Raw genomic sequence first — 11,996 nt, forward strand, 5'->3', positions numbered from 1 at the left:
CATTCCACAAATATTTATGGAGTACGTACTAGTGTCAAGAGGCTAGGCACTGAGGATCAATATCTACTGAATAAGATAGATAAGGTCCCTTCTTTTGTGGTGGAAGAGGAAGGCAGACAATACAAAGTACTCAAATAAACAAACCAGGTAACAGTGATAAGTACTAGATAGAAAATAAGACCAGGTAATGTGACACAGTGACTGAGGGGCAAGGAGGAGAGAGGCAACATTGGACAGGCTTCTGGGAGAAGGTGATATTTGAGCAGATATTGATTATGAGGAAGAGTCAACATGTCAAGATCTGGGAGGAAGAGGAAACAGTGAGTACAAGGGCAGAGCTGCAGAACCAGCTTGGTATATTTGAGGAACAGAAAGAAGGCCAGTGAAGCTAGAGTGGAGTGAATGAGGGAAAGTGGTTTAAGATGAGGTTGGAGGGCTAGGCAGGGACTGGGTCACACAGAATCCACAGACGCCATAACAAGTGTAGACTTTTTTCTGTCATTCCGTAAATTGGCCGCTAAACAGGTTTGGAGGAGTTTATGATTTAGTGTTTAGTGTTACGATGTAATTCAGAGCCCCACTCAGTGGGAGAGTAGACTTTCAGTGTATGATCTGTCCTTGTCTTAATTGATTTCCTCACAATCTCAGGTGGGCCAAAGTCTGAAGGTGGAATTCTTCCTTAGAGTCATTTTTGGGATTTTCACAAGTAATCTGTAACTCATTGACACTCCAGGTAAAACATCAGTGGAGATAATCAGACCTCAGTTGAGAGTTGCAACTGAAAATTTTCTTGCAGAACATACTCAAATAGTAAACTAAGACAAAAAGTGACTCAGGATGAAACTATGATCTATAAGATCAGAAGGCAGACTAATTCCGAATTCCTACAGACTGCTCAGGATTTTCCTGGTTTAGGAAAGGGGAATTTTTTTTTTTTTGTATTACAATTATTAATGTCTTTTTAAAAGATCTTTCTTGTTGAGTAAGGTGGTGGATAAAATGGTGTAAACTATGCTTGATGTCTTAACACCCTGGAGCATGTCATGCGCCAGCCCATTTTAGCCATCCCCTGCCCTGCCCATGCTAATTGTGAGATTTTCTCATTGGATAGGAGCCCTATAGTTGAGGTTTCTAGGCAGGGTGTGTTGTTGTGCTGTAGGTTTAGTGACGTAGATGGGGTTCCTTTGGAATTTCAGCAGCTAAGTCCACCAGAGCTGCAAAAGGTTACCTCAGGACATCCAAGTTGCTGACAGCCTGGAGAAGACTTGCTTGTTTGCTGATGGGGAGCTCTCGTTTGTGCAGCAAGGTTCGGCATGACTGACAGAATGAGGGTCTCATGCTGCTGGCTGCAGTGAAGCTTGGGCTGAAACGTGTCTTTGTTCAGCACCATAGTTGTTCCCCAGTTTCATCAGCTCCAGATGGAGTGTGTCCCAGGGACCACACAGAGCTTTGTTTAAATGCTGGCATTAGCAGAAGGATGGGGATCCCACTGAATCATCATCTGTCAAAAAGCCAAGAGTTGTTCAGAATGAAAACATTTTTTCTCAAAGAGGCTAAATCTCTAGTACTAACTAGTGGTGGTGGTGGTGGTGTGTGTGCGTGTGTGGTGATGGTGGCATGATTCCTGAGCCTCCACTCTTTTAAAATAGGGGAAGTCTTTTTCCTTGCTGTCTGAGCCGTAGAATGAGTAACTTTGACCCCTAAGACCCTTAATTGGGCTCACATGTGTGTGAGTCCTGCTTGAATTGTGGAATGCTTCTCTGCTTTGGGTCCAGACATTTAGAATGAATAAATGACAGGGTGGTGGTAACACGGTCATTGTCTTGCAAACAATGTGGCATTTATGTATGGGACTCAATAACAAAGGCAAGTTTGATATTCCATCACAAACCACTGGGATGTTCTTTATACACAGAGGCTGTACTAGCTGAAAATAGCCCTAAATCTTATTATTTTCTCTTGCCCAATTTTTGCCTATTCATACCCAAGAATAAAAGACTTAGCCTGTTTAACCTTTCCAAAGATTTAAAGAACATTATCTATTTGATTTCTAAGTACCCATAAAGGACAATAATATATATTTGCTTTGCTTGGTTAAGGGCATTCATCCATTCATTCATGTATTCAATAGATATTTATTGAACACCTACTGTGGGCCAGGCACTGTGCTAGGTGCTATGTGAATATCAGTACATAAAAAAGACAAAGGCCAAAAGTATGTAGATGTTAAACAAGTCTAAGAAACGACTTCCCCAAGTCCCTGAAGAAGTTGATTTTGCTATACGCATCTTCCTGACTTCTGGTCTCGTGCTCTGACCACAACACTTCACCACTAGACCACGCTTCCCCAAATAAATAACTACTTCTGCATGCTGGGGACAGGTTGTGTGCGGCAGCATTTACGTAGGCAGCACAGACAGCAGCCTTTCACTTAATGTTGCAATAACACCAGTCTAAACAATGTGCACTGACTTCCAGAGTTATTAAATAGATGCTCTGTGTTGGTCAGGGCTCTTTATTCAAATGCCGGAAAAGTTCAAATTTGGAAAAGTCTCTATCCGATAAAGGAACAATTGCTAGGAGAAATGAGTTTCAGTTAAATTTGGGTTAAAATCAGATGTGAGGTTCTACTTTTTTTTTTTTTACTTCGGGATCCCCAAATAGGAGGAGCTCAGCACATAGATAATCACAAACTATGTAAGTTTGGGTTTTGGATGCTCAGGCTTGTCTAGAACATGAAACCCTTGCCCTGGCTGAAAGGCACCACCATGCTCAGAGAGGCACACACATCTGTCTCAAAGTCACCCTGACCTTTGCAAATGGCAAAGATCATTCCCCACGTTGGTTCTGATTTCTCCTTATTTTAAGGCTACATCATGCGAGCTCCATATTAAAAATGTGATTTTGCAGTCCTGAAATGGATTCCGTGAGTTGACGGAGATGTGAGAGTATGTTAGAATGATCACAGGTTTAGATGTTAGAGGAAGCCTGAGATTGTATCATCTAACAAGACTGCTTAGGGTTAAGCACTTGCTGCCCTAGATGATGCTTTGGCATTTCAATCTTTATTGTGTCTTTTCCCAGAGGACAGTGAAACCAGGAACAATCTCTGTATTGCACTCACTTCCTATGATAACTGTCCTCACACCCTCCTTCTGTGTTCCTTGGCATCCTATTCTTACTTCTGTCAAACCACTTACTGCTGCCCTGCAATTCTTTATTGATTTGTCAGTCTTCTCCACAAAGCTGGAATCTCGTCGAGGGTAGAAATAGGTCCACTGACCACCTGGTTCATTTCAATAAGCCCCAGCCCCCAGCACAGTGCCCTGCCAGAGGAGGCTCTCAATAGTTCTCTGTCCAATAAATGAATGAATGAATGAAATCATGGATGGATTCACGGTCCTTTTCAGAGGATGGATTTATTAAGTCTCCAACTCTCTGGTCATAAGGGTACCAGGAAGGAAAGAGTTAAGCTATCTGGAGGAGGCAGGTTCATCCAAAGACTCTTTTTCTTTTTTTATTGGCATAGTCAAGATGTCACGTATGAGATAAATACTGGATATGAAATCTTGACACATCCATTAGGTGTTGGCATCTGAAAGGAAAGTAAATGAAATCATTCTTGGTTTTCTCTTAAGAGGTCTGAGATCCAGTTATGAATGGAATGCAAGGCCAGACCCAGGAATTCAAAGCTTGACCTACTTTGTCAGAAGCTAATAATAAGAAGAGAGATGGATTTACCTCCATAACCTTTTTTTCTTTTTTTAAATTAAATAATCAAAGGTAATGAAGTAGCCTGACAGATGATAGAATTAGGAAAATTGCTTTAGGAGTCAGAGCAGCTCTGAGAAGTCTGTGTTTATGTATTATGTGTTTTTCCTTTTCTCTCCCCCTTTTAAAGTGAGAGAAAAAAAACAGCACCTAAATTCCCACCGATATAAACCAGTGACATACAATGATGAAATTCTGTTTTCACCTCTGACTGTGACAGAGAATGCAAAAATAGCAAGTGGCCCAGTTCCATGAATCCCCGCCTCCCTAGCCTCCCTGCTCCCGGCGGGTTCGCATCTCTAAGAATGGAGGTTAGCGCACAGCCGCGTGCGAGCGGTACTCAGCCCCCGAACTCGGCGGATGATGTCAGGCGGCGGGAGTGGCCGCAACCCGGCTGGGGAGGCCGAGGCCCCAGGGGAGCAAGGAGGGAGGGCGGCCTCTCTAGGCCCACGGCGCGCCCGGCCGCTCGGCGTCGCCTGGAGACGGCCCTGGCGGCGCACTGTTGCTGTAAACAGCCGCTTCCCTGTTACTATCTATAGCTGGATCGCCTGGCTCCGGGGTGCGGCGGCTGGAGGCAGGTCGACTGTCCCATTCCCTGTGCGTCCTGAATGATACGCCCGCTGCCCTAATCTCGCCTCGCCCCACTCCAGGTGCTCACCGTGACCCCCAAGCCCGAAGAGTGGGAAGGAGGGACAAAGGGGCTTTGCAGAGACTTGCGGCTTCGTGCCCCGTAGGTGGCCGGCGCGCTGGGACCGAGCTGGGGCAGTGTGACCCCGGCTGTCCTTTGCAGTGGAGCAAGGAGGCTGGGGGCGTCTGGGTACCTTGTTGCTCCAAAGCCCCGTTTTTCAGGCTACGGAGCTGCGCCTGAAGTCTCAGTGGCCTAGGTCTCCGGCCTGGGTGCCGCTGGGCACGGTCCTTCCAGCGCCCCCTGTTTTCCCCCGCTCCAAGGTCCCGCTGGAAAATCACTCGCTGCAGGCTCTCAGTATGACTTGCTTCCTGGAGAACCGAATCAACCCTTCTTTCCCAGCTAGTACTTGCGCGCCCCCCTATCTCAAGAACTCACTCCACTTGAGTGACCCGGAACTGATGACCTTGTCCATATAACACCCCCAACCCCTTCACCACGCCCCGAGCCCCAGCTCAGAGCCAGGCAATTGAATCCTTCAGACATCCTTGCATGGAGGTTTTCTGCATAATGTTTATTGGCTAGTATCTCAGGGATTTGACAGTAACATTTATATCCCCCTATATGATCAAGAAAAAAATGCGCCTTTTCCCTTAAAAACAAACAAAAAATAAAATGAAAACACCTAGCATCGTAGATAAAGTAGGTTATCGTATCCTCTTATTTTGGATCCCTCGACTTTGTGCTTCCAAACGCAGTAACAGTCCAAGTATTGCTCGAGCCCGGGGCTTGAGGTGAGGGAGTGAGGGTCTGCTTTCACAGTTTGCATAGAATTTGCTAGAATTGGGAACGGGGGCGGTGGCGCATTCCTTCGCGGGCTGAAGCTTAAGCTTTCAGGGTTGTATACCTGTTTCTTCTATACCTGAGCCTCAGAACTGCTCCTTGGTTTCTGTATACTGGTAAAAAGATGCCCTCACCCCATCCCCCCCGCCCCCCACCGCGGGAACAAGGGTCCGCATTGAACCAGGTGCGAATGTTTGCTCTCATTCTGCGCCTTTCCCGCCTCCCCTCCCCGGCCACGGCCCCCGCCTCCCCCCGCCTGCACCCGTGGTGTTGGCTGCAGCCGGCGAGCAGTTCCCGTCAATCCCTCCCCCCTTTTCACAGGATGTCCATATTAGGACATCTGCGTCAGCAGGTTTCCACGGCCCGTCCCTGCAGCTATGGGGGGAGCCATCCTCGCAGTCCCTCATCCTTGGGGGTCCACGACACCCCCAAGACTCAGATTGCTAAATGCTCACAAGACAGAGAAACACAAGACTGGAGACAGGGGGCTTCGAGGGCGGCAGAGGCTGCAAGGAGGCTGCGGAAGTATCGAGGCTTGCGTACCCCCCCTCCAGTGCCGCAATGGTTGCGCCGTGACGTCATTGGTCTCATTCATAAAAAAATGCTGTTATAAAAGCGGTGGCTGCGGCTCCTCGTACTCCAACCGCATCTGCAGCGAGCAGCCAGGGAGTGGAGACAGAGCCGGCGGCGGCGGCGCAGCGAGCGAGCAGTGACCGCGCTCCTACCCAGCTCTGCCCCGTAGCTCCTACCTGCCTCCGTCCCTCAGCCCCTCGCCCCGGCTTTGATTAACCACGACCATGATGTTCTCCGGCTTCAACGCCGACTACGAGGCGTCCTCCTCCCGCTGCAGCAGCGCCTCCCCAGCCGGGGACAGTCTCTCCTACTACCACTCACCGGCCGACTCTTTCTCTAGCATGGGCTCTCCTGTCAACGGACAGGTAAGTCTGGCTTCATGACGTCGCGGGACCTGGAGTTCGGGGTCACTGGGGAGGAGGCACCGGGAGAGACACTCAGGAAGACGAGTCGGGTACCCCTTTTGGCGGGGAGGGAGGCGGCCCCGGTCGGAGCAGCCCTATCTCGGGAGCCCCGGGACTTGTTGGGAGCCCAGGCACGCTTGTCACAGTAAGAATTGGTTCTCCTTCCCCGCGGCAGGCTCATTCTGAGCTGCCCCCGGCCCGCGCTCTGTGGTCTCTGACATTAGCTAGGGCCGACATGTCCCAGGCAAAGAAAAACTCGCTAACTAGAGCCTAGCTACTCCCGGGAGGCGGCAAAAAGCGGCAGCCACCCTCCCCTCGCAGCTTGGAGCAGGGGCGGGGGAGGAGGGCGAAGCAGGCGAGTGTGTAAGGCAGTTTCATTGATAAAAAGAGAGTTCATTCAGGAGACTCCGGAGCGGCGCCTGCGTCAGCGCAGACGTCAGGGATATTTATAACAAACCCCCTTTCAAGCAAGTGATGCTGAAGGGGATAACGGGCACGCAGCAGCGGGATGAGGAGAGAGGCACCGCGCGGCGGAATTCTTGGAGGAAAGGGGAACACCTTTCATCCAGGATGAGGGGGCATATAAAAAGACATGAGCAGTCACTGGCAGGACCGTTTCTCCTCCGTTTCCCTGCTGCATGCAGCACTGGGAACTCGGCTCGCCCCACCTGTGCCCCGAACCTTCACGTCAGCTTCCCTCTTCTGTTTCGTTCTAGGACTTCTGCACTGATCTGGCCTCCTCCAGTGCCAACTTCATCCCAACTGTGACTGCCATCTCAACCAGCCCGGACCTGCAGTGGCTGGTGCAGCCCACCCTGGTCTCCTCCGTGGCCCCATCCCAGACCAGAGCCCCTCACCCCTATGGAGTTCCCACCCCCTCAGCTGGGGCTTACTCCAGAGCTGGAGTCATGAAGACTGTGACAGGAAGCAGAGCTCAGAGCATTGGCAGGAGGGGCAAGGTAGAACAGGTGAGGATTACATCACCACCTTTTCTCTGCAGGGGTTGGGGGTAGGGCATTGGTGGGGATGGGGAGCACAGTGGATAGGGTAAAGTCACTGGTGGAATTGACTACACATCCTGGGGGGAGGGGGCGGGACTCTGGCTCTAAGCTCTTTTCATCCTGAAGCAGACTCTGATAGTCCCACATCAAGGAATACCTTAATCGTTTCTTCCCTAAGAGATTCCTATCATGCTTTTACACTGGGCTCTTCATTCTCTTGCTGAGCATCTTATTTGAAATGCAAGTCACACTCAACCTGCAACTGTAGGTTAGATAGAAATGGATTTGCAGAAGAGAAGCCAGCTAGCTGGGAGGCTGCAGGGGTGGATGAATGGAGCTGATGGCAAACATTGTTATTGAATGTTGGTCTTTTTCTCTTCTAGTTGTCCCCAGAAGAGGAAGAGAAAAGGAGAATCCGTAGAGAAAGGAATAAGATGGCTGCAGCCAAATGCAGGAACCGGAGAAGGGAGCTGACTGACACACTCCAAGCGGTAGGTAGATTTCATGGGGTCACTCCTTTTTAAACTTCAGGGGGAACACCTGAAACTAACATAAAATAATATTGAATGTCAACTCTGAACAATAAAAATTAAGAAAGAAAAGAACAGAATCAACTTTAAAAACACTTAAGTGGAAAGTTGGAGATTGGGCTTAAGTGGAAAGTTAGAGAAGGGAGCAGTGTCCTTGAGCATTACTGTGTCTTATGCTTTGCTTTATCCCTTTGTATACAGGAGACAGACCAATTAGAAGATGAGAAGTCTGCTTTGCAGACTGAGATTGCCAACCTGCTGAAGGAGAAGGAAAAACTAGAGTTCATCCTGGCAGCTCACCGACCTGCCTGCAAGATCCCTGATGACCTAGGCTTCCCAGAAGAGATGTCTATGGCTTCCCTTGATCTGAGTGGGGGCCTGCCTGAGGCTGCCACCCCTGAGTCTGAGGAGGCCTTCACCCTGCCCCTCCTCAATGACCCTGAGCCTAAGCCCTCAGTGGAGCCTGCCAAGAACATCAGCAGCATGGAGCTGAAGGCTGAGCCCTTTGATGACTTCCTGTTCCCAGCATCATCCAGGCCCAGTGGCTCTGAGACCGCCCGCTCTGTGCCAGACATGGATCTGTCTGGTTCCTTCTATGCAGCAGACTGGGAGCCCCTGCATGGTGGCTCCCTGGGGATGGGGCCCATGGCCACAGAGCTGGAGCCCCTGTGCACCCCGGTGGTCACCTGTACTCCCAGCTGCGCTACTTACACGTCTTCCTTTGTCTTCACCTACCCCGAAGCTGACTCCTTCCCCAGCTGTGCGGCTGCCCACCGCAAGGGCAGCAGCAGCAACGAGCCCTCCTCTGACTCACTGAGCTCACCCACGCTGCTGGCCCTGTGAGCTGGCAGAGAGGAGAGGCAGCAGGCACAGACCAGTGCCACTGCCAGAGTTGGTGCATTACAGAGAGGAGAAACACGTCTTCCCTCGAGGGTTCCTGTAGACCTAGGGAGGACCTTATCTGTGCGTGCAACACACCAGGCTGTGGGCCTCAAGGACTTGAAAGCATCCACGTGTGGACTCAAGTCTTTACCTCTTCTGGAGATGTAGCAAAACGCATGGAGTGTGTATTGTTCCCAGTGACACATCTGAGAGCTGGTAGTTAGTAGCATGTTGAGCCAGGCCTGGGTCTGTGTCTCTTTTCTCTTTCTCTTTAGTCTTCTCATAGCATTAACTAATCTATTGGGTTCGTTATTGGAATTAACCTGGTGCTGGATATTTTCAAATTGTATCTAGTGCAGCTGATTTTAACAATAACTACTGTGTTCCTGGCAATAGTGTGTTCTGATTAGCAATGACCAATATAAAACTAAGAAAAGATATGACTTTATTTTCTAGTAGATAGACATAAATAGTTATATCCATGTACTGTAGTTTTTCTTCAACATCAATGTTCATTGTAATGTTACTGATCATGCATTGTTGAGGTGGTCTGAATGTTCTGACATTAACAGTTTTCCATGAAAACGTTTTATTGTGTTTTTAATTTATTTATTAAGATGGATTCTCAGATATTTATATTTTTATTTTATTTTTTTCTACCTTGAGGTCTTTTGACATGTGGAAAGTGAATTTGAATGAAAAATTTAAGCATTGTTTGCTTATTGTTCAAAGACATTGTCAATAAAAGCATTTAAGTTGAATGCAACCAACCTTATGCTATTTTCATTCTGGAAGTTTATAAGATTCTGAAAAGTATTAGAGACCAGTTTGTCAAGAAGGGTAGCTCCTGGAGGGGGATGCACCCATTCGTTTGATCCCCTATCAAAGAGGAGAAGGAAACTCTAGAGCTGATGTTGGGATATTTTATAAATATGATGAGTCTTCACAGTGCATTATTAAGATTCTCTGCTACAGATTCTGAGGGTGAGAACCTGCTGTGCTATAGCTTTTGTGGTAACATGTGTTTTTCTGTTTTGACAAAGAGGTGAATATTTAAATCTAGTGCGGATATTAAATTTAAATGTCTTGATCTTAAAGGGATTCTTTTAGCAAACAATTAAGCTTTGTACAAACTACTTTAACTTCTTTTTCCCACAAAATAATGTGGAGTTAACTCACATGAGGGTGAACAAATTGAAGAATGGTTAGAATGAATGACTTTCTCAGTGTTCCACTATTGGGATTGGAATCTTAACTTCCTCAGTCATTACCCTATCCACCAGGCTGAACTGCTTCTTGATACTTGATTTAAAACAACAACAACAACAAAAAAGTTTTTAGTTGGTTAGGAAAAAAACCCAACCTTTTCAGTCCGTAACTCTAACATACATGCATACATTTAGTTGGATTATTTTTATTCTTGGAAGAAAAGGAGGATTGTTTGTCCTATCCTGCAGTAGCAAATATATTGATATTTCTGATGTTTCTTTAACATTCTATGCCTGACATTCAGTTTACACTGGGGAAAGAAAAACTTGCTCTGAGAAATTGAAAGAGATCTCAAACAGTACAAATAATGGTTGATCGTTTGGTAAATAAAAAGTTACATAATAGCTCAATAAAGAGAGGTCAACATGACTCTAAATAAGCTTTAACTTAGAAACTTTACCATCTTAAAGAAGAACATGACCTTTGTCTGGGACACCTCGGTAATGGGGCACTTACACGCACAGGTAAAAACCACAAAGAAGGGAGGAGACACCCTTCCTCCCCTGTGCTCAGGTGTTATGTGGGCACCAGCCGGGAAGCCAGAAACCATGTTTGCACACATGCTAGGTGGAAGAGCAGCTTCAGGGCCAGCCTTCTAATGCTTTGGTGATAATGAAAGTCACTGGGTGGTTATGGGGTGTCACATTCAGTCAAGTTGAAAGTTTTAACTTAAAATGACAGTTCTATTGAGGTCAATGTTCTTACCTACCAACTCCCTGCTTTTCACATAATAATTGACAGTTGAAAGCAACTTACTTCAGGCTCTTAAGAGCACTGACATATCACACACCACTTACATATTATTTTTAACTGTCTGGCAATAATGACAGCGGCTTTAGACTCCCTATTTGCTGTTCAGAGTAAATTTCCTGTGGCCTTTAAATATGACCTGAACTAAATACAGAATTGCTATACTGTAACTAATGCCCAATCTGAAATACCCAGGTGATATACCCTGTAAGAAATCAGCTGGCTCCCTTACATGTACAGTAATAATAACCCATAGAAAGAGATATCCCAGATGCAGAAGGGAGGCTAGACCTCTAGCCCTGGACATTGAAAGTGCTTCTGGGGCCCCTGTAAGCTGCATGTTGACTATAAAGAGCATTGCATCTCACTTGACAGCCCTGGTCCAGGCCTGGACATAGTCCCTTCCTCTAGTTCATCACAGCCCAGCGGAGACCGGGATGCTCCATGAACGAGACTGCATTAAAGGTCAAGGAAGAGGACCTGCACACAGGAAATCTCTGTAACAGGCTTCTCGGGGGCCTATTATAGGGTCCCCCATAGGTTTGACATTCTACCAAGCTCCTGGCCAACCATTCGCATATGATCAGAGAAGAAAGGAATTCCCTCTTTCCAGTCAAAATGCTCCTTCTAAATCCTCCTTTTCTGACTTAAGATTCAACAATTGTCATGAATGATGGACACTGGGAATATCAACTTCCTTTTGGAAAAATTCTGCTCCGTACCCACAAAATAGGGCCTTATAGTGGTCTCAACAAATCAACTATCTCAGTGCACCATCATTCAAAAGATACAAAAGATGCGCATATAATAGTAAAGGATGGGAATAAGGATTAGAGGGGTCATTTCCTTATGGGAAGAATGTCTAGTTTAGCTCACCAATGGATCCCCAAACCTGGCTCAGTGCCTGGCACATAGTAAAGGGTTAATGAATATTTGCTTCATGGATGAAGGAATAAATTCTGTATTATTTCCACAAGCAGAAATATATTCTTCATATATTCTCTAAATTCTCCTATTCCTGGCCCTGTTAGCTATTAAGTAATGGGAATTTCACATCTTTTATGTCTGGTTTCAAACACATACCACACTTCCATCTTTGGCTCCTGGAATTCTTCCACTGCCTCTCTGGGGTTACCTCTGCAAATTTGACTTCAAAATGAATGCTTCCAGTTCCAGATTAATTTTAGATGGAAAAAGGATAGAAAGAAAAAAATTATCTCTATATAATAGTAGATGGTAGAGTCTGCATCGTCTTTGCATATCTCTGCATCTTGTGTAATTATCAAAATTAAAGGGTAGCATTAACAATTTGTCTTAATAACAGTAATTTTGCATCAACAGCAACTTT

General features: G+C 46.7%; 1 protein-coding gene and 1 long non-coding RNA gene across 2 annotated transcripts; one reads left to right on the forward strand and one right to left on the reverse strand.

The window, feature by feature from the left end:
- Nucleotides 1-3,389: 3,389 nt before the first annotated feature.
- Nucleotides 3,390-4,880, reverse strand: LOC120619516 (uncharacterized). Its single transcript, XR_005657524.1, has 2 exons — nucleotides 4,430-4,880; nucleotides 3,390-3,595 (listed from the first exon to the last, which is right to left on the reverse strand). It is a non-coding gene; the product is annotated as an uncharacterized LOC120619516 (long non-coding RNA).
- A 982-nt stretch (nucleotides 4,881-5,862) lies between these two features.
- On the forward strand, nucleotides 5,863-9,399 carry FOS (Fos proto-oncogene, AP-1 transcription factor subunit). Its single transcript, XM_039883833.1, has 4 exons — nucleotides 5,863-6,177; nucleotides 6,933-7,184; nucleotides 7,601-7,708; nucleotides 7,949-9,399. Exons 1-4 carry the CDS (start codon nucleotides 6,037-6,039, stop codon nucleotides 8,588-8,590), a joined length of 1,143 nt encoding a protein of 380 aa, XP_039739767.1. The 5' UTR covers nucleotides 5,863-6,036; the 3' UTR covers nucleotides 8,591-9,399.
- The last annotated feature ends 2,597 nt before the right edge of the window (nucleotides 9,400-11,996 follow it).

The sequence above is a fragment of the Pteropus medius genome, unplaced genomic scaffold, assembly GCF_902729225.1.
Source record: "Pteropus medius unplaced genomic scaffold, Ma_sr-lr_union100, whole genome shotgun sequence".
NCBI lineage: Eukaryota > Metazoa > Chordata > Mammalia > Chiroptera > Pteropodidae > Pteropus > Pteropus medius.